The following is a 21,238-nucleotide window of genomic DNA, read 5'->3' as shown; positions in this document are numbered from 1 at the left end:
GCGTGCGTGACAGTGTATGTATAAAGGGGTCTGACAGCTAGACGGAACACTCGGCTTGGATCACGCCTTGGCGTCGGCGGCGGCTGCTCGATCCGGTTGGATCGAGAGCTGTATCGTTTGCGTGTGTTCTTGTCAATCAATCGAATTCCCCTTTCTCTCCTACGGTTTCTCACATGTGGTCACCACAAACTACCCGTCTGTGCCCGCGCGGCCGCGCGGCGTGATATTTTTGCATCCGGACCCTCGGAGAAACCTCCGCGTCTCAAAGCCGCGAGCCCCACCCGCCCACCTCCTCCGCTTCCGCGACGCACGAACGCGGCTAAAAATTTCCCTCCCTCCCATCGTTTCCTTCTCGCACTCGCGCTTTTCTCACTTAACCCCTCCACCACGCTGCCACCCCTACCCTCCCTCCCCGACGCCGGCGCGCCGCCCGCCTCACGGCTCTCCACCGCGGTGCCGTTGCCTCGCCGGAACCCTAGTCCGCCGGCCGCGTCCGTGGGGAGTGATCGCCCAGCCGGCCGATTGAGAGTCGGTCTGGCTCCTCCCGCGGATCGGAAGCTCCCCGCCGCCCTCCCGCCGGCGGCCATGTCGGGAGGCGGCCGTGCGCCGGCGGCGAAGCATGTCGTCCAGTCAGTGCAGCGGCTCGTGCCGCTGCAGCCGGCGCGGATGCGCTTCGCGCCCGGCGATTACCACTGCTTCCCCCTTCCGCAGTCCCCCGCCGCCGAAGCGGCGGCGGCGGCATCATCGCGGGGCGGCGATGGCGGCGGCGAGATCGAGGAGGGGATTGTCATCAGAACAGCCGTGAGTTGCCGCTTCGAGCTTACTGCGGAGGTTTACTGTATCCGATTGACTGGCTTGTTTTTCGGGGGGGGGGGGGGGGGAGGGTTTCTCTGCGGGTTTTGTGGGGTTCTATGCAGTTCGAGCTGTTATTCGGCAGTACACGGCGAACGCCATTTCTAGTTTTTTTCTTTGGAGGGGTGGTGTAGGATTTACACACGGATTTGGGTTGATTTGTGGCAGCTTATTACAATCGGCGAATAGTTTGGGGGAAGATTAGAATTAATCTATCTATCAGTCATATTGTACGGACGGAATCGGAGGGCGTAAGGTTTTGTTCGCAATCTATCTATCAATCATGGTATATTTGGTTCTGGGTTAGTGCGTAAGGTTTTGTTCCCTTATCAAAAACATCCGTTTTGAAACTTGAAAGTTCAATTGCGTCAGCTTGGATAGTATAGTATGATGGTACTAGGACTTGGTACTTTGTGGACATCTAGATGTATTCATTGCGTTGGCCTGGACTGGATAGTATGAAGGTACTTAATAGGATTTGGTACTTTGTAGACAACTAGATGTCTTCACTGTTGTTTTAACTTATTCGTGAGCATCTTGGAGGATAATGTCACAATTCAGATAAATGGTTTCTGTCATGCTTCTAGATTGGAGAACAATATACCTGAATGATATTTGAGCTGCATATATCTGCTAGAAGTTGTGCTCATATAGCCATCTTCAGTGCATTTGCATTTGCTCATCTAGGAGACTAGAACTTACGTGGCAATTTTCGTTGTAATTGGCCACGACATAATACTATTGCCCTTTTATTGATGCATACTTTACTAATGCATACTCCCCTTTTATGTGCACAGCTGAAAAGAAAAACTCCATGTGGAGAAAGTGAGGCTGCTGAGTCGAGCGAACATACGATGACTAGCCCTGGATGTACTGAAGGAGTTGGAAGTCCACTTATGACCCCAGTTCTTGGAAAATCTGCTAGGACATACAAATCAATGGCTAAATTTAGCAAAGCTGGGTTTCAGGCACCTGTATCGAATGCTGGCAAGTAGAAACTTCCTCATCAGTTATATTGATTAAATGAAAACTATTTGTGTCCCACAGCTTTGTTCTGTTTTTATACTTGTTTCCTATGACTAATGCAATGCACACACATTTGTATATCTGCAGGTTCACCCAAAAATCCATCTACTCCTGCCAGTTCTTCCCGCTATGACAATTCATTAGGTGATTATAGCAGTTCCTCATCTAGAACAATCTGCAACTGTGCATACCTAAATGTTAAATCCAGCATTATGAATTTATGGTCCTTTTTAGATGTACCTACATCATCTCGTTTGGTACAGCTTATTATCTTTTTAACTGACAGCTATTCATGTGAATTTTGATGTTTATTCAGGACTGTTGACCAAAAAATTTATTAATTTGCTCAAGCAGGCTCAAGATGGTATTCTAGACTTGAATGATGCTGCAAATATATTAGATGTATGGACCCCTCTCACATTCAAACAGTCATTTTTCCCATTATCTTTAATACATGTTTATATATTGTTTCCAACCAAACAGGTTCGAAAACGGCGCATATATGACATTACAAATGTCCTTGAAGGAACAGGTTTGATAGAAAAGAAGCTTAAGAATAGAATTCGTTGGAGGTAATCTTTATCTTCTGTTTTCTTTGTATGCTTGTATTTATGGTGTGAGATGCTAACCTCATGGCAACACAGGGGTTCGAGTGACTCAGGAAATAACTTTGATAGTGATATTTCATGTCTCCAGGTACATACCTTTCTAGTTTTCTCATGTAAAAGATAACTTTTAAATATATATACTCGTAGCAAATTTATCCAAATGTTTATAAAAGAAGATGTGAATCTAAGCTGCTGTTGGTGTTCTTGCAGACAGAAGTTGAAAACCTTTACATCCAGGAGCAAGCTTTAGATAGAAGTATAAGGTTGGCAGCTTTTAGAGGTTGCAAAGTCTGAAAATTATTGACTAATTTGTTATGTCCCTGATTATTTGTTGCAGTGAAATACGGGAAAAGATGGAGGAGTTAACTCAAGACAAAAACAACCATAGGTAGTCAAGTTCCTGTTCGTTGGACATGCTAGCATGCCATTGTTTAATAATTTAAGAGTAAATTCCCTCTGCACAAAGAAAGTTGACTTGAGTTTTACTTTGCACCGTTCTTTGAAGCCTTTCACCATCTCCAGTTACACCTTACAACCATCATCCTCCCTGCTTGCTTCTACTTAATCTAGATCAACCACCAATCCACAATCTGATAGCATGGACTTATCATGAACAAATTCTTGCCATTTGTCAACGCTGCAGCGTCAAAAGGTGGTGTTTTCTGCAACTGGTGCAACATGAAAATATTGGCAAAACCCGGTGCAAAGTCAAACTCATGACAATTTACATGTTGCAAATTGTAATATACTCATACTGTGTAATCATGAGCTATATTTTGTTTCCTGTTTTTAGGTGGTTATTTGTTACGCAAGATGACATCAAGGGATTACCCTGCTTTCAGGTTTGTCTATATTACTAAGGCAATATTGCTATTGCTCTAATCTTGTTTAACAGAAACTTATGGGACTGTGCTGAATTAAAGTTCTGATGCAACTTATATGGCCTTTCACATTCTTCAGAATGAAGTATTAATCGCAATAAAAGGACCTCGTGGTTCTACACTTGAAGTTCCAGATCCTGATGAGGTAATAAGCATGAAAAATGATCTCTCCATATGAACATTACTTGATGATTGACTGCTATTGGTGATTTCATGAATTCCCCTTTTCTCCTTTCCATAAGCAGGCTGGTGATTATCTCCAACGGAGATATAGAATATTATTAAGGAGTACGATGGGTCCAATAGATCTTTACTTGGTTAGGTAATGCTTTATTCTTCTCTGGAAGCTTTCTCCTCAAAATGAAATTGTCTGATGAACACCCTTACTACATTATCAGTCAATATAAGAAAATGGAGGCGCTGGGTGATACTGCAACACCTCCTAGGCATGCAAGTGTTATAGAGCCTCCCTCCATAGCAACAGAAGCTGGACAAAGCGACACACAGGACATGTTTCCGAATGTCCAGCAGGATATCCAGAAAACTCTGGAGCTTAATGCTTCAAATGCTTTTGGAGGGATAAAGAAGATTACTCCTTCAGATGTTGATGTAAGTTATGTCAAAAATATTTTGATACAATTTAAATTGGAATTATATGGACTTCTCATTTTTATATAGGGTGACAGAACTCATATCGCATTATTGAGCTAAAAACAACATACTAAATTCCCAAATCATGCATTTTCAATGCTGCATTAGCTGCGTACTCTAGAACATCCCTAGTATCTTGAATATTTTGACCACAGGAGATCCACCAGTTTTATTATTTGAAAGATTAATATTACAGAACTTCACACATGGACGATTTAACATAGCAAAAAAAGTGGCAATAATATTTTAAATTATTGACCATGTACTTCACATCAATCTTGCTTAAGATAATAAACAGCTAAGTTTCTGGAACCAATAACAAAAATTTGACAAGTTCATTTTAGTCTTTGTTATCTTTTACACTGCCATAGCATTGAGTAATAGTGAAATTACAATGTGGTAGACTGTGTAACTGTTCTTCACCTTTGCAGACTGATGTTGATTACTGGCTTCTCACGGATGGTGATATTAGCATTACTGATATGTGGACAACAGCATGTATCCTTGAGGAAATATAGTAGCTGAGATTTTCTTTTTAATTCTGATATACTGTAAGAGCTTACAAGGTGCACCTTCCCTTGAACTTTGAAGTACTTAACATGATAACCAGCTGAAATGAGGGATCAGATGGATATCAATGATTTCTTAGCTGAAGAAATAAGAGACGCCCCATGTGCACTCAACCAGACGCCTGCTGCAGCCAGTGAACCTACAGCCGTGGGTTTCAACCCGGATGAACAGTAAGGTTAACTGCTAGATCAGAGTCCAGAGGTACCGATGTCAATTGAACTTGCTTTGGAATGACTACATTCCTCTTTGGTGACTATGTTTCCTCATGGGACTCTTAGGATTCTGGCACTTTATGTGGTAATCTGCATCTCTTCTCAGAGAATAGGAAGTGCAGGCTAGCAGCGTGAAGATGTACATACTGAGATAGTCAGATAGCCTTTTTTTCTTTTGTTTTTTGGATTGGCGGTATGGATCTTAAAACATAGTAGTACTCCGTATTTGCTTACCGCTCCACTTATCATTTGAGTTCCAATGGTGGTCGATGTTACTGTACATAGAGGCGTTGCGGCGTTGTGCTATTTTTGTAGGTCTTGAGCTTTTACTCAGGTTCTCCCAGCTTAAGCTACTTGGTAAGGCCAGTCTGTAAATATTTCTACTAAGATGTAACATTACATGAGCAACTATTGTTCTATGTTGAATACATCTACAGCTTTGCCACAGAAAGTGTAAAAAGGCTTTTCCAATGTTCTTTCTGGCTGTTAGTACGAGTGTCTTAATCCTTTATAAGTAATGCGAGTGTCTTAATCTATATACCATTTATTTCTGATAGTTTATTTCGGAATGCAGTTTATTTCGGAATGCACTATATTAGTAGATCATGATACTGTTTCAACATGTGTTTTACAAAAATATCAGCAGATTTACTGGTTGCCGTCTACTTGAACATCTAAGATTACATGCATGATGCATATACTGATACTACTATGTACTTTTCACGGTTCAGTATGAAGTATGAACGAGCCAGGATAAAAACGAATTCACGCATGGAGGCAGGCGCTTACTTTGATCGATCAGTCGCCACCTCTCCTGATCTTCCCTATCCAGTTGGCCACCACCGGCGTCAGCGCCACCGTCGGCGGGAACCTGATCGGCGACGCCGCCTTGTGCGCGGCGTAGGCCAGCGCGAACGTCCCCACCTTCCCTCCGGTCTCGCCCGTCGCGATCCCAACCTGCAGCGAGAAGCAGGGCAGCCAATGAGCCACCGCCCGATTAAGCCGCGGCTCTGTCTGCAAGCAGGAGGAAGAAGACGGCGGGCTTGAGCTCACCTTGCCGAGCAGGTCCTGCACGTCGACGCCGGCGCTGATGAGGAGGTAGCAGAGCGTGAAGGAGATGAGCGAGAGCGTGATCGAGGTGGCGAGGTACGCGCCGCCGTACTTGGACAGGAGCTCCTTCGCCTGCTCGGTCCGCGACTTCTTCCCCTCGCCGCCCTCCCCTCCTCCCTCCTCCTTGGAGCTAAACACCTGCGGCGACAAACGCGGCGCGGAGTCCGATTCTGAGCTCAGCATGCAAGTTCGCCTCGAGAAAGCTACCGGGCTAAATCCCGCAAGCGATTCTGGTCGGCCGGCGGCCGCTTACTTTCCAGAGGCCGAACTCGAGGCCGTACTTCTCGGTGATCTCCTCGGCCGTCTCGGCCTCCCCCTCCTTCGTTTCCTGCAGGGCCGAGACCGCGAGCCGCAGCCGCCGACGCGGCGGAGCCCGGAAGGCGAGGACCTGCGGATGCCGCCTCCTCCCCTGCGGCAGCAACCGGCCTTGCCTCGCCGCCGCCGGCGCGGCGGGGTTGGGAGCGAGGAGGAGAGCTGCGGCCGCCATCGACATGGACGGAGGTGGAGCGAGCGCGAGAGGGGTGGGGCCGCAGGAGGGGATAGGGAGACCGAGGTGGTGCTCACATTCGCGGGGTGACGCTCGCGATGGACGGCTGAGATCGAATGGGAGGAAAGCCCGCGAGCGGCGGAGGTGGTGCCACGTAGCCCGTTGCTCTGCCTCAGGGTACACCAGCGTCCGATGATACACGCAAGTATTACTCCCTCTCAGAAAAACCAATTATGCCCAGCGTTTAACCATCCGTCTTATTTAAATTTTTTTTAAGAAATTAGAAAAAAAAGTCATACGTAAAGTACCATTTATAATTTATCATCTAATAAAAACAAAAATATCAATTACAAAAAATTTGAATAAGATGAAGAGTCAAATATTATAGGTAAAAGGTGAAAGATTGGTTTATTTTGGGACGGAGGGAGTACGTAATAGCGTGGCACAAGGCACAACACAGGCAACATGCCAATCTTGACACACGGTAGATTTTGTTCGTTTTTCCGTTAAATTTTTAAGCAGCACCTGTCGACAGAATTGCACACCATTTGCACCACACGAGATAAAGTGATGCCCGGTCCCGTTCATGAAGAGTTTGCTTACTACACTTGATTTTATCATTTATTCGTCAATCCGATAGGCGTGAACACTTAAATTATATGACCTACGCACGCGTCGATCTGCAGGCAGCTTCAGTGGCGCATCTTCATCAGTCCTGCAGGCTGGGCAGAGTGTAACCTGCAAATTAAAGAGACAGAGCCATCACTTGTCAAACCTCACAATTAGGCAATTAGCTAATAATTAACCAAGTTGATAAGTGATAACACAGGTTAAACGGCAACACGTATATCATATATGTAACTAAGACGTCGATCGCGTCGGTTTTTTTTTCTTCCGTGTGTTTTATGTTACGTACGGCCGCACTTGTAGCCGACGGGGCGGTTGGCGAGGTTGCAGCGCTTGGGGATGGTGATGGCCACCTCCGGCTTGACGCCGGAGTGCTTCACGGTGTCGGACAGCAGCACGGCGCAGAGGCACGCGGCGCTCTGGTGCCTGCCGATGTCGCGCACGGCGGAGCAGCACCCGCCCGGCGGCGCGGCGCCCGGGTCCTGCGCCGCCGACGCGCACGGCGCGAGCTTCAGCGCCATCTGGTCGGGCGGCGTCCCGCCGCACACGCCGGCGCCGTGCGCGAGCAAGGGAGCGGCGGCCAGAGCCGCGGTGGCGGCCAGGAGCAGGACGAACGGCAGGGAGAGGAACCTCATTGTGTACTTGCTAATTAAGCTTGTTGCTCTGATTCTCTTTGGACCTGTGTTTTGATTTGTTGGGTACTGGGGTCACTTGGGTACTGCTTATATAGCTCTGGGGCGTGCATGGAATCGAAGGAGCACAGAGCCACAGGCTGTATGACGGTTGAGACTTGAGAGGCAAATTTGTTATCAGTTGCAAAAAGTTAAATACCTCAATTGCAAAAAGTTAAATGCTCCTATTGCCGAATCCTACAAAGCTCACATGTTCGTCCAAATGAAAGACCTGTCTTGTCGTGTGACCGGTCCCTAAATTTATTTGTTTAATATATATAAGAAAATTAGATCCTACTATCAGGTGTAACTACTCCCTTCACGTTCATGAGAAACATTTTCATAATTGTTTCTGCTCCCACTCAAGACAAAGTATAGATACTGTTAAATCTCATATGAATGATACAACTATATGTATAGAGTTTGTATTTTCTGTTGGAAAAGAACAGAAATATGTATGGAAATATTTCTATACCTTAGACGTGAAAACGTGAAAGGATAGCTGCACCTTAAAGTATCTTACGGGAGTCTCAACTCTCAAACTACTGTTGCTCCTCCAAAATATGTTAACATGGCATGCTACCTTATTTTTTTCTCATTTTCCTTTCTCCCCTTTCTTACTTTTGCGGTCGCCCTTCCTGGTAAAAGCCGCCGCCGCCAGGCTCTCCTAACATGTGAAGGAAGAGAAAATAAAAGAAAGAATATGAAACAAGTGGCAACCACGTCAAAAACACCATTAATTTCAGGAGATTCTTGATGAATTAATGTTAATCTACACCAAATAGTTTGATTCTTCAAACCCAAATAGCCTACTCGATCTATTGTTCTGTTATCTAGCTAGCTAACACACGATATATAACCCGTCAGGAAACACAACATATTGACATATAACTAGGATACAACACTTCTATGCACAAAATAAGTGTGGCAGCTCGTGGCGTATGCTATGTTTAACACAAGAAACGTGTGAATTGTGACACACCTTTATTTGGTAGCGTGGGCCGTGGTGCATCCTGCAGGTATGACTTGTGTGGTGATATGATCACGCTAACACACATATACCATAATGCTATTCCCTCTGTTTTATATTAAAATATTTTTTGTTTTATTTAGATTTATCTATTAATTATTATATATGGATGATATATGTGTATAAATGTATTAGCACTGTATAAATGTATAACATACTGAGAAGTACTGTTATCTCCTAAAACAGGTGAAGGATGAATTATCTCAGCTATTAAATTAATCCAAAAAACAATAATGTTAGTACTGTGCAAAGTGGCCACCAGCATTGGGGGAAGGAAATCATTAGAGTGGTAAACATCTAGCGCAACGACAGCTCGCCGTTTTGCAGGCGCACGTATATACGTGGCGTCTCTAGCTGGCTATGTGACTCTTTTGCCACGGTTAATGGAGCAGCGATTAAACTTTGTAGTTGAAAGACAATGTCAGATGCCATGTGGCACCGGTACGTACGTGATACTTGTTGTTTTCGACCAGATTTCATACGAAGAAAAGCAGCATAATTTTGCTCAACAATGCGCCCCCATTTTATATTTTTGCTATTTATAAGCATATGCGACACCACTTATTAATAACTTCTTATAGGTTTTATATATATATATATATATATATATATATATATATATATATATATATATATATATATATATATATATATGTGTGTGTGTGTGTGTGATCTAAAAATAAATCTTGAAAATAAACTAGAATGAGAAAACTTCAAAATCAACTCTAAATTTAAGTTTTAAAATTCTATTTTAATTTATAGCATAAATATAAAAATAAACAAAACATATAGTATTATTTCCACGGCGATTTCAGCCGACTCACAGCATGCGCTACGCTACTCTGGTTCTTTGGTAGGGATGACAATAGGTAAATACCCATCAGGTATTACTATCACATACCCAATAGTAAAATTCCGTACCATTAAAATACCCATACCCGTCACGGGTAAGAAAATTTCCCCATACCCGTACCTGCTTGGGTAAACCTTACCCGTCGGGTCACCCATATACCCGCAAAAGTTCAAAATAATCTAAATATCACGGTTTCCATATAGTATATTGCATCATACATTCATATAGTGTGATGGAAAAATGTATGGATGGTTTAAATACCTATGGTTTTGGTAAATTAGGCTAGGCTAATTTGACACTAGGTCATGACATGCATTTAAACTTGCGGATATTTATTACCCATGGGTAAACGGGTATGGGGATCATAAGAACGTTTTCATACCCACGTACCCGTCGGGTGAAAGTATTTGCCCAATTACTTACCCACGGGTAATATATTTAGCTCATACCTATACCCTAATAGAGTAAATACTCATCGGATCTTGGGTCACGGGTCTCCATTGCCATCTCTAGTCTCTGGCGGGAGTGGGGGAAGGTGGATGCACAAACTCGGGCATGGGGGAAGGTGGATGCACAAACTCTGAGCCTCCTGTCTGGGATTTATGGAGCACTTGTGGGGTCCGGATCCTATGCAGTAACGCAGAGTAGAACTGTTTATGTGAGTGCAATAGTAAATCAATGATGTGACAACACACAAAACAATGTAGCAACAGGACTCCAAAACACCGTTCACTACTGTAGCAATAACTGCAGCACTAGATCTCGTCCATCCGTTTTAATCCGACGGTTAAGAGGTATACAAAATGCAAATTACTGTAGCGCCTCTGCATTTTTTACTCCACTGCAGAGGATCCTAGCCCCTTATGGTGACCATCATGATGGTACACGTGTATAATTATCTCTATCCTCTCGTTTTTGCTTTTGCTTCTAAAACAAAGTTTGATTTTAACCTTAAATTTAAAATTAAATTTTAAATTTTTTACGTAGTTTATTTTTTAGCCTTGACTTTTAGATCACTAAGAATACATATATAAAAATTTTATTCGCAAATTATTTTTTCTCTATAAATATGTCGTTTGACTTTTTCTATAAAAATAAATATTCACCCCAATATCAGCATCATACAATATGTTACGATGCTGCTATTGGGGTGAATGTAAAAACCAAACAACATATTTACAACTAAAAAATAATTTATAAATAAAACATTTATATATGTATTCTCAACAATCTAAAAGCTAAGACAAAAGAAATAAAATATGGTGAAAAACATGAAATCAACCCCGAATTTAAGGTTGATAATTCAAATTTTGACTTATGAGTATAAGCAAAAGTGTAAATACGAGGTGAAACTTTAATTTGGTTCCACTCTAACCACATGCACATCATACGATGGTCTTTTTTTTCTCTCTCAAGAGGGCGTATCGTTGTTTTTACATGTCACAGAGAAAATCATTAATAGTTAAAGAAATTGACTACATATCCTATAATTTGATGTACAATTCCACAAACAAATTTGACCAATGAACATTTGTCATTTGTTTCTAATTGTGTAAATGGAGTTTGGATTTCCATGTTTAAACAAATTGTGTAGATGGAGTTTGGATTTCCATGTTTATGAATTGATATATCTTTACAAAATATTTCATAATTTTTTGATGACTTCTTATGAGTTTTTAGGACTACAAGTTCCTAACTTCTACTCCATTCTTTTCTACACCTACACTTTTAAAATGCTGAATGGTGCGTTTTCCAAAAATTTCTATAGAAAAGATATTTAAAATCATACTAATTCAGTTTTTAAATTTTTAAATAATAATTAACTAATGAGCCATCTCGTTTTTTGCCGGAGAGAGGTTTTGAAACTAACACACACTTCAATCGTCACACATGCGGATGTACTCAGCAGGCCAAACATCGTGCTTGTATTTTGCTGCGCACACAAAGGCCAAAGCTTATTTGAGTTTCTTCACTGTTAATAGTTGGAGTCTCTTCACTGTTACTAGTTGCCTGTTGCCTCTGTTTCTCATTTGCGGGCACAACGCATAAACCGATCGAGCAGACATGCTGTAACAATGCAGATTCATTCTTCGTTTTTAATTCGGAGTTAGATGATTGAATGAAATAGTGCGAGTCGATGAACAAAACAAGTGCTACTATTATTCTGAGAATTCACATGAGCTTCCTTGCAGCCTCCTGATATATCAAGTACACAACTATTCTGAACCTGGAGAGACAAACTCTACAGACGGTATCACGGTCCCACGGAAGATGGGAACTCTTTATTTGGTGTTTGACAGTTGACACTGACACTGAACTGCATGCTGCATGCATGCACAACGCAAACACAACTTTGCTAAGTAACACGATCAAACTAAGAAGATGACAGAAGGCGCGTGATGCAGAGACTAGTTGCTCATGGCAGGGTGTAATCTGTGAAAAGGAACACGAAAGGATATATCAACCAAAGTACTAAAGTGAAATTGTGAAAATGATGCAAGAACCAATGGCACGTTAACTAATTAATTACCTCCGCACTTGTAGCCGATGGGGCGGTCGGCGAAGTTGCAGCGCTTGGGGATGGTGATGGCCACCTCCGGCTGGATCCCGGAGCTCCTGGTCGTGTTGGACAGCATGACGGCGCAGAGGCACTTGGGGCTCTGCTTGCCGATGGTGTGCACCGCCGTGCAGCACCCGGTGGACGGCGTCGACTTGGGGTCCTTCGCCGCCGACGCGCACGGCGCCAGCTTCAGCGCCACCTTGTCCGGCGACGTTGCCCCGCACTCCCCGGCTGCGTCCGCGCCCCGCAGCGCCGCCGCCGCCGCCACCGCCACCAGAGCGAGCACCACCAGGACACCTTTCATCACCGCCATTTCGATCTCGCTCTCTCTCACACACACTAGCTAGTAGCTACTACGTACTTGTGTCACACTAGCTGTCACGTACGTACGTACCTCTTCGTCGATGGGTCTCATGGCTGCTGAGCCGCTGGTGCTTTATATAGAGGCGCGCGTCGAGCGCGACATTAGTATGTAGCAGGTGATCCTCATGATGGCCGGGGACATGGGTGGAGCGAGCACTACCGCCTCACCGGCTCGGCGTCGGCCAATGGCGCCGTGCAAGCTCGCCCACGCGCAGACAGTGAGACAGAGCAGGCGAGCTGATTAGGCCAGCTAGCTCTCGGTGCGCGCGAGTGGGTGGATGGTTGTCTCGGCCAGGCCTCCCTCCCGGTGATCCCGGGCGACGAGCTGCTTCCCCACGCGCAGCGTAGGTGACCTACGGCCAAGTTCGCATACGTGCCACGCTCTCCGTATTTCGCCGGCTCGATCGACCGACCGACCAGCAAATTGCAAAGCGGCAACTTTTCTGCCGCTTGCACGCAGTGATCAAAGGCGAGGCAAGCGTATTCACATGGCTGCGTGAGCGTTAGTTGTTGCAGCAGGAGAAAGAGAGATAAGACCAGGTTAATTAGGGTCTATTTGTCCTGGAGAAAAAAAATAAACAATTGCATTCCGAACGAATAGATTCCTATAAAAATCATTCACATTAGAGGAATCAAGTATCGAAAAACAAATGATATTTTTCTTTTCTATGTGCTATAGAGATAAAACATGAAAAAAATTTTATCCACTCAAACATTTAAAAAAAGTTCTTACATATTGACGTAGTCATGCATTCGTATTCATACACCTTTTTCAAATCCTATGGACTAAAAATTTAGGTCCTGTTGGAGAGCTTCTCCCAGCTACAGCTTGTTCCAAAAGCTGCTTCTGCCATAAGTTACCCCAAACGGTCCACAGCTTATGATAATCTGTAGTTATAAATTCTAGAAAATAAAGTAAGGATCCAGAAGCTAGAGAAGTTGGGAAAGCTAGGTTTAGGAGCTTTTCTAGATTCTTAAAAACTGACTACCAAGCAGCTGCTTCTTAGAATCAGAAGCTCCTCTAAACATGCCCTTAAAATCGCTGGTGCGTAGTGTCGGTGATGTTGGTCATCATTTCGTTCGTTTGGGGGTGTAAACGTGTAGGTCTTACGGGAAAAGAAAAAGAATGTGGGCGTGTTAGGTGGTGTAACTACGTATAAGCTTGACGGCGCGGCACCGGTCGGAGAAAACTGTTTACTGACATAATTTGGGCCACATCACGCACAAACTTTTGATGCAGTTTTGTCGCTTCATCCTGGGCCGTTGTCTGCGAGAGCCGCCGGCACGGCGATGTGCACCTCAGCACATGTGAAACGGGCCGAGGGAATCGGGGATCGGCCAGCCGGCCGAGCCGTTGATTGGATCGTCGGGGTGAAGTGCGCCAACCGGGCTCTGGGCCTGGTGCCTTGGAACAAACACAGCAGATTTGGTTTCAATATCTCTCTTCAAGTTTTGTATGTAATGTTTTTTTGTTCTGTTTGGACAGAAGTTCGTTCCAAGGTTTTATATGACAATATCCCAAGAACATCGTATTAACACTTAATTTAAAATTAGGTTTTTAGGATTTCTTTATGGTAACAGTCCCTGAACTTATGGGTATTGTTATGTGATAGGAAACTAAACAGTTCCTTAACATAACTGAATTATGTTCACATTTTTAGACCCCCTACACGGCTGAGGGCCGGTAGAAAACACTTTAGCTGTGTTTCTTTAGTTCATCTTTACATGAGTGTTAAAGGGTCTGCATCTTCTTTTCAGACAGAAAAGATAGTAATTCGTAAGATTTGAGGGCACGAACAATTTTGCCAGTTTACATCATATCCAGTAATAAGCCGTTACAGTACACTTCTGAAGATACCTCCTCCTTCAGGCAGTCCAGTCAACTAGTAGTACTTACGCAGTGAACGTGAAGCGCAGAGTGCAGACACAGTTGCAAGCAGTTCGTAGTAGTAACACTCATGAACCTGGTCATTCTTCTGTGCTAACAAATCATTCAACCATTGAGAAGACACAATCAAGTCATCAACTATAATTCCATCTTGAACCATAGCTAAGCTACAAAGAAAACAACTATAGTAGTAGTACAATGACTAGAGGAGACTGCACTGCACTGGATCAGAATCATCAGATGCCAAGCAAGTCGACAAATCATAATTATTTTAGCGAGACATCCAAGGTTTACTAGTGGTGTGGTGCACATTGGATCCGATACAGTGCATTGCGTCTGTGCTGGCTATGGTTTGGACAAGCTCGTTTAACGGAATCGATGGAGACTAAGTCTTGGATCCATCCGGTGGAGGGAGCCCACCGTGCTCACGGGCCGCCGCACCGCCGGCGCCGGCGCCCGGGCGCACCCTGCTCCGCGCGAGGAGGAACCCGAGGGCGTGGCCGGCGACCGCCGCGAGGAGCACGCCCACGTTGAACGACATGACGGCCAGCATCACCAGGTACGCCATCCCCATCCTGGCCGCGTGCACCGCCGTCAGCAGCGCCGCGGAGGACGCCGGGGCCGGGCCGCCGCCGCCGGGGGCGCCGCGGCGGGCGAGGCGGCGCGAGAGCACGGAGAGCCCCTCGGTGAGCGCGGCGAGCGCGAGCACGAAGAGGAGGCAGAGGGCGTACATCCCCGCGCCGCGCTCCCCCGGCCAACCCGTGAACAGGACCACCGCGCGGTCGCCCCAGAAGAAGGTCATGTGCATCATCGTCGCCATCTTGTGCTGTGCCGGCGGCGGCGGCGGCAGCGCCCCCGCCGCCGCGGCGTGGCCGGGGTGCGGCGGCGTCATCGCCATCGGCCCCATGCCGTCGTCGCCCATACCCCTCATCTCGCAAGTCGCAAGAACGGGTGCTGTCTAAGCAAGGTGGCGGCGACCGTGGCGCGGGCAGATATAATGGCGCGGAAGGTGGGCGCGCGCGCGGGCGGGCGGGCGGGCGGGTGAAACTTACTGGAATCAGGGGGATCGCGGTGGGCGCGCGCGCACAGCGAAGCGAGGTTTTGGGGAGGGCGTCCACCTCGTGAACGCACTGAACCTGGAACGAAAACAACGGAGCAGGTGCAGGACGACGGGGGGGACCCCATCGCGCCGCGGGGCTCGCGGCTGTGGCGTGGCCATCGGCATCTGATCTGAAGGCTTCGGCTGAACAGTCGTGTCAACCTGGCTGTATGTCGTGCCAGGCCGTACAAGCCACACAGCCAGGCGCTATCGCCAGGATTTGGAAGGTTTCGTTTTGTTGGAAACTTTGGAATTTCGGGGTCACGGAGGGTTGTATTTAATTGGTTTGTATGTTGCAAGTTAGTAAATGCTGCTCCCTCTGGGTTAGAATTAGCTACCGCTCTCTACGATTTCACAATACAAAGACTTTCTACTTTTAATTAGATTTATACTAAATTAGTGAGTTTTGACACCACGTATAGATCATATGCTAGAAAGTCATATGACATAAAACCAATAGAGTATATTTTAAGACAGATATTACATTGATAGGTCCCACCACAACTTATGTTTTTTATAGCTCACAAGTGGTAGAATGGTTTGTTAATGATTAAAAATAATTATAAATAGAACTTTATGCATGTGAATTTACCTGTTTAAAAATAACTATGAAAAAAATATTATGTTAAAAAACCTAGAATCAACTTCAATACTACAATAAATCGGGAGCTAGGGATGAAAACGGATCGAATACGGTCGGAAACAACTCTATCATATTTGTTTTCATATTTTTTTAATTGAAATCGGAAACTCGGATATGAAAATGGAATCGAAATTATCGAATACAAATACTGAGTGAATACGGATCGAAACGAATACGGTGATGAATATTAATCGGAACATAAAAACCTCTTAAACTAAGCTTCACGTATCATTAAAGAAATATAACTTGCTATTTTTTTAATATAAGTATATAACTTATCAATATTTTTAAATATAAGTAATTACTAATACCATAAAAAGAAATATCCATTGCGGTTGTATGGTCTGCCTAGACTACTCGAAGCTAGTTAATTAGAATCAGCTAAGGTTAATACTAGTTTGACCGTTAGGATGGACTTCTTTAGATCGAGCTGATTTGATTGAATGGTTAATGCATAGGTCTTTATATCCGGAAAAAAATCTGGATACTATCCGACGGATATCCGAATCTGACGGATATCACCCGTACCGTATTCGTTTCCGTATCCGAAAAAAAAATATCCGAATCCGATTCCGAATACGAAAACTTTCGAAAAGCTATCCGAATCCGAAAAACGATCCGGTCGGGCGGAAATTATCCGAATCACTTTCAACCCTACCGGGAGCTACGTTGAGAATATTGTGCCAACATAATTGTGTCTTGTTGTGCATGTGCTTTGCTCGCTATTCATGTTGATTTTACTCTTTTTCTAGGCAAAGGTTTATTTTACGAGAAATTTTATGCTTCTTCAGAAAGTATCTCAAGTACCATTTTTATGTCAAATTTTGATATTTCGAGATACTAAGTACTTTAAACATACCAATTTTTTTTAAAAAATATGATACTTTAAGGTATCATTTCAAATATGGTAAATGAGGTTAGAATGCACACCCCCATCTTGTCGCTTATAAACCACAATTTGAATTTTTAACCTTAAATATGGAGATGATTTTGGGGGGATTTCATCAGAGTTTATTTTCAGCTTTTGTTTTTAGATCGCTAGAAATACGTATATAAAATTTTTATTTATGAATTATTTTTCGTTTGCAAATATGTCATTTGGTTTTTTATTTGAAATACCAAAACAATCGCCACCATATATCTTTCTCCAGCAGGAATCCTGCTCTGGTCATCTTCTTTAGCTTGTTATTTTGATTGTGTGTTGTGTTCTGTTTTTAATTCATATCCAAATTTCTAGTGTTTGCTTGTTCAACATGGTTTACGAGTCATAGAAGACTACATATATATCATCCGAACTTTTTTCACTAAAATTATATGGACACGATTATAATACAAACATGTAATTATATTGTAAATAGTATGTAAATCTCATGTAGATAAAAAAAACATCCTAGCTTTTTTGGAAATGATTGTGTGTGCAATCTAAGGGTCAGGGGCGCTTCGCTGCCCTACCAAACCCACCAGCTCACCACCAAACTGCAGCCACCCAGGCAACACCTCTCACTTTCCCTTACCCGTCCTCCATTCTACCTGTTCTCCAAACACCGAAAATCTAAGGGTGCGTTTGGTTGGTGATCAAGGTGGAATCAGATATGAGAATCCATATTTTTAGAGATATGATGATATAGTTTTATGTTTGGTTAGATGGATGTGATGATTCAATTTTTTATTTGGTTGGATGGATAAGGATGGATGGGATGGGATGGGCATATTGAATTATTAGTAAATAATAATATCTTATCATAATTAGTATAAATTATCAATAAAATATATCTATCATTATTATTAACACTAATTTAAACTTGGTAATAACTAATTAATGACAAAACAAGCTAATTATAACTAAACAATCACTAATGATCACGGTTAGTGAGGGTGGATGAGCTCATCTGGCCAATTTGGCCGGATACACCCATCCAGTATTTTCATGAAATATTCCATTTCTGGACCACCATATCCAGTTTCGCCCACGAACCAAACGCATCAAAAACCTGGATGATCATCTCCTATCCAGGCATATCCCACCAACCAAACAAACCCTAACTTGTAGCTTCTCAATCAGAGTGCGAGGCTCATCACAGGTCACCCTAGGTCACCAGAGACAAATCCGGATAAGAAATCTTGAAAGAAGCTATAAAAGTCAGAGTTGTAGGATCGAACAAGATCAAACAAACCTACCAGAGGGGGGGTGAATGGTAGGGAAAAACAAAACCCAAAAATCTTTCGCGGAATAAAGGATTACCTCTGTCGAAGAAATTGACGAAGACTTGCTACCTTAATCACGTCGCTCCTGTGTCGCTGCTACCTTGATCGTGCCGCTCATGTGCCGTCGAGCAGATCATCGAATCGCGCCACTCCTATGACGTCGATCGGATCGTCGGAATCCAAAAAATCACCAGTAGATGAAAGTCGAAAACGTAGATTGAATGATCTTGACTTTATTGCATCAACTGGTATTTACAAAGTGCACCAACAGCACTCCTATCAAAATCGTCGATCTAGAATCAACAACTAAGTCTCACAAAAGCACACCGGGGGCATACCCCTCGGTCTCTATTTATATCGAAAAGTCTATCACCAAATAGTAGTAGGATTCCTTATACTAATATGGCTCATCTCTTAGTTTTCCTAATTAAATCCAACATGCCAAAATCAGGCGTGCTACAGTAGTCCGACTGCTACAGTACCCGCCGCGCTACAGTAATCCGGGTCCGCTACAGTAATCCGATCCGGTTGCTACAGTGCCGCGCGCTACAGTAACGACGCTGCTGCAGTGTCCGAACCTGTAGCAAATTCCTTTTCTTTTCTCATCCAGTTTTGATCCGATTTACTTCCCGATTTTTTCGGCGCTTACACATACAACATGTGAAGCCCGTTACGATTCCATCCCACACGGTGTTGCTCCACCATGTGCCAACTCGTATTCAATATCGTCACCTGGCATCCTCGATCGTCCGGACCTCAGCTCCTCCCTGAGCCTAGTCACGATCCCACCGCCATTGACCGATATTGACTTCAAGTCACCTGCACAACTAGAGACAAACCAACCGTTTCCGAGCACAGATATCGCAACCTGACTCACATTAGTTACACACACTCGCACCAACACCTTAATTGTTTCCAAACCAAATTCAATTTATAAACCAAATGGCAAGCCAATTGTTCATCAGAAAATATTAATCATGCTTATGATCTTACAATCTCCCCCTTGATGAACACATTGGCAAACACTTCAAAATTTGTTTTGTTGTTTTTGTGTAGAAACTCCAAAAAGCATGCAATGCAAAAATCTCTCACTTTTGAAAAGAAAGAAAATCCTTTGAGTATGACAATTATGCACAAATTTTTTTTTTTTGTTACCTTGTTCTCCCCCTTTTGACAATGAATTCATCAACGAGGGTTTTTTATTTTCATTTTTTCTCGGAGAGCTTTGCAATGTACCAATAGTAACTCAAGAACTTGTATTGCAATAACAAGGTAGAAAAAGTGACTAGCTAACTAACAAGCATGCACTAAAGTAAAACCACGAACTTGAGATATGCCAATTAAGATCAAGTCAACATTAAGAATTCATGATTTCAAAGAGTTATAATGCAACATCGGTACAAGCACATAGATTGAAAAATAAATACTGTACATATATACCCATTGTATTTATCACTCTTTCTCAAATTAGCTCTAGCACAAAATTACCAAGAGAATTTTTAACCTTTTTACTTGAGCCTTTTTGCTCAATTTTTTTTTCTCAATTATTCCGGGTACGTCCTTGTCGTCAAGACTGTCCAAGGATTCGGCACCCATTATTTTTGCTCACATCGAATACGTCCTTGTCGTCAAGACTGTCCAAGGATTCGGTATTCATTTTTTTCTCTCATAGATATTTTTTATTCTCTTGAGCAATTTAAAAAGCTATTGAGGAATAACAAATCAATAAAGCATATATATAAGCATTTAAAAACAACCCATATGCTCGCATCAATATTGCATATTTACTTAATTCAAGTATAGAATTTAAGTGTCATGCATCATCTCCCTTAAAAGCAATATCAAAAGCTCATGTATAAACCAAAAATGCAGACAAGCTAGATTACTAATCATATTCTCTAACAAGTATTGCAAACAAGTACTACAATATACTAAAGGCACGAAACAAAGCTCTTCCTTTGTTTTTCTTTTTCTTAAAACACACCATGCATTAATTAAAACATGTATGCAAAATCAAAAGAGGAAAATGCAACACGGAGCCAAAAACTCCCCCTTAATTGATGCCAAAAGGATGAATAACTCCCAATTCTCCCCGAAGAAAAGCAAATCGAGAAGAATCCAAAGGTTTCGTGAAAATATCAGCCAATTGCAATGTAGTATCAACAAATTTTAATTCCACATCTCCCTTTTCAACATGATCCCTCAAAAAGTGAAAACGAATATCAATGTGCTTAGTGCGTGAGTGTTGAACAGGATTCTTAGCAATATTAATAGCACTTGTATTATCACAAAAGAGAGGAACTTTCTCAAAAGTAAGACCATAATCTCTCAAGGTTGAGATAAGCCACAAAATTTGGGAGCAACAACTAGCAGCAGCAACATATTCAGATTCAGCAGTTGATTGAGCAACATTAGATTGTTTTCGAGAAGACCATGCAATCAATGAAGTACCAAGAAAATGACATGTACCACTGGTACTCTTCCTATCAATTCTACAGCCTCCAAAATCCGCATCCGAATAACCACTCAAGCATATAGAAGATGAAGTAGAATACCAAATTCCAAATTCAAGAGTGTGTTGTAAGTACCTCATGATGCGTTTAATCGCTTGGTGATGTGAAGCTCTCGGAGAAGCTTGAAATCGAGCGCACAAACACACAGCAAATTGTATATCCGGTCTTGAAGCAGTGAGATAAAGCAATGATCCTATCATACTCCTGTATTCCTTTTGATTAACCGCTTCACCATCTTCATCAGGATCCAACACAGTAGCAGATCCTATAGGTGTAGTCATCGGCTTGCAATTGTCCATCTTGAAACGTCGTAAAAGATCCTTGGTGTATTTTGTTTGATGCACAAACGTACCTTGAGGTGTTTGTTTAATTTGCAATCCCAAAAAATA

At 43.1% G+C, this 21,238-nt stretch overlaps 5 protein-coding genes across 10 annotated transcripts; 1 reads left to right on the top strand and 4 right to left on the bottom strand.

Moving 5' to 3' along the window:
• Positions 1–577: 577 nt before the first annotated feature.
• LOC102709641 (transcription factor E2FB-like) lies at positions 578–4,958 on the top strand. 3 transcript variants are annotated; one of them, XM_040523084.1, is made up of 16 exons: positions 578–801; positions 1,650–1,839; positions 1,966–2,022; positions 2,195–2,280; positions 2,362–2,450; positions 2,523–2,574; positions 2,697–2,749; positions 2,824–2,874; positions 3,130–3,186; positions 3,280–3,328; positions 3,447–3,512; positions 3,613–3,689; positions 3,766–3,976; positions 4,450–4,516; positions 4,629–4,789; positions 4,867–4,958. In XM_040523084.1, exons 1-15 carry the CDS (start codon positions 586–588, stop codon positions 4,760–4,762), a joined length of 1,455 nt encoding a protein of 484 aa, XP_040379018.1. In that variant the 5' UTR covers positions 578–585; the 3' UTR covers positions 4,763–4,789; positions 4,867–4,958. The 3 variants fall into 3 exon arrangements, with proteins under 3 accessions (XP_040379018.1, XP_040379017.1, XP_040379019.1); XM_040523083.1 differs by lacking the exon at positions 4,867–4,958 and having other exon boundaries at positions 4,629–4,825; XM_040523085.1 differs by lacking the exons at positions 3,130–3,186; positions 4,867–4,958 and having other exon boundaries at positions 4,629–4,825.
• LOC102705244 lies at positions 1,682–6,702 on the bottom strand. 4 transcript variants are annotated; one of them, XM_015836719.2, is made up of 4 exons: positions 6,164–6,702; positions 5,854–6,048; positions 5,590–5,757; positions 1,682–1,770 (listed from the first exon to the last, which is right to left on the bottom strand). In XM_015836719.2, exons 1-3 carry the CDS (start codon positions 6,401–6,403, stop codon positions 5,599–5,601), a joined length of 594 nt encoding a protein of 197 aa, XP_015692205.2. In that variant the 5' UTR covers positions 6,404–6,702; the 3' UTR covers positions 1,682–1,770; positions 5,590–5,598. The 4 variants fall into 4 exon arrangements, with proteins under 4 accessions (XP_015692205.2, XP_015692206.2, XP_015692204.2 ...); XM_015836720.2 differs by lacking the exon at positions 1,682–1,770 and adding an exon at positions 2,664–3,154; XM_015836718.2 differs by lacking the exon at positions 1,682–1,770 and adding an exon at positions 4,639–4,727 and having other exon boundaries at positions 6,164–6,701.
• Positions 6,703–6,779: 77 nt separating this feature from the next.
• On the bottom strand, positions 6,780–7,738 carry LOC121054169 (non-specific lipid-transfer protein 1-like). Its single transcript, XM_040523087.1, has 2 exons — positions 7,314–7,738; positions 6,780–7,135 (listed from the first exon to the last, which is right to left on the bottom strand). Exons 1-2 carry the CDS (start codon positions 7,657–7,659, stop codon positions 7,107–7,109), a joined length of 375 nt encoding a protein of 124 aa, XP_040379021.1. The 5' UTR covers positions 7,660–7,738; the 3' UTR covers positions 6,780–7,106.
• A 3,974-nt stretch (positions 7,739–11,712) lies between these two features.
• LOC102704971 (non-specific lipid-transfer protein Cw18-like) lies at positions 11,713–12,523 on the bottom strand. The gene is made up of 2 exons (XM_015835961.2): positions 12,109–12,523; positions 11,713–12,011 (listed from the first exon to the last, which is right to left on the bottom strand). Exons 1-2 carry the CDS (start codon positions 12,449–12,451, stop codon positions 11,995–11,997), a joined length of 360 nt encoding a protein of 119 aa, XP_015691447.2. The 5' UTR covers positions 12,452–12,523; the 3' UTR covers positions 11,713–11,994.
• A 1,710-nt stretch (positions 12,524–14,233) lies between these two features.
• Positions 14,234–15,392, bottom strand: LOC121054168 (copper transporter 6-like). Its single transcript, XM_040523086.1, has one exon. The coding sequence runs from the start codon at positions 15,318–15,320 to the stop codon at positions 14,775–14,777; it is 546 nt and encodes a 181-aa protein (XP_040379020.1). The 5' UTR covers positions 15,321–15,392; the 3' UTR covers positions 14,234–14,774.
• Between the last annotated feature and the right edge of the window lie 5,846 nt (positions 15,393–21,238).

This window comes from Oryza brachyantha, chromosome 4 (assembly GCF_000231095.2).
Source record: "Oryza brachyantha chromosome 4, ObraRS2, whole genome shotgun sequence".
NCBI classification, from domain to species: Eukaryota; Viridiplantae; Streptophyta; class Magnoliopsida; order Poales; family Poaceae; genus Oryza; species Oryza brachyantha.
Note: the sequence above shows the minus strand (reverse complement) of the source record. Positions and strands in the feature narration are given on the sequence as shown.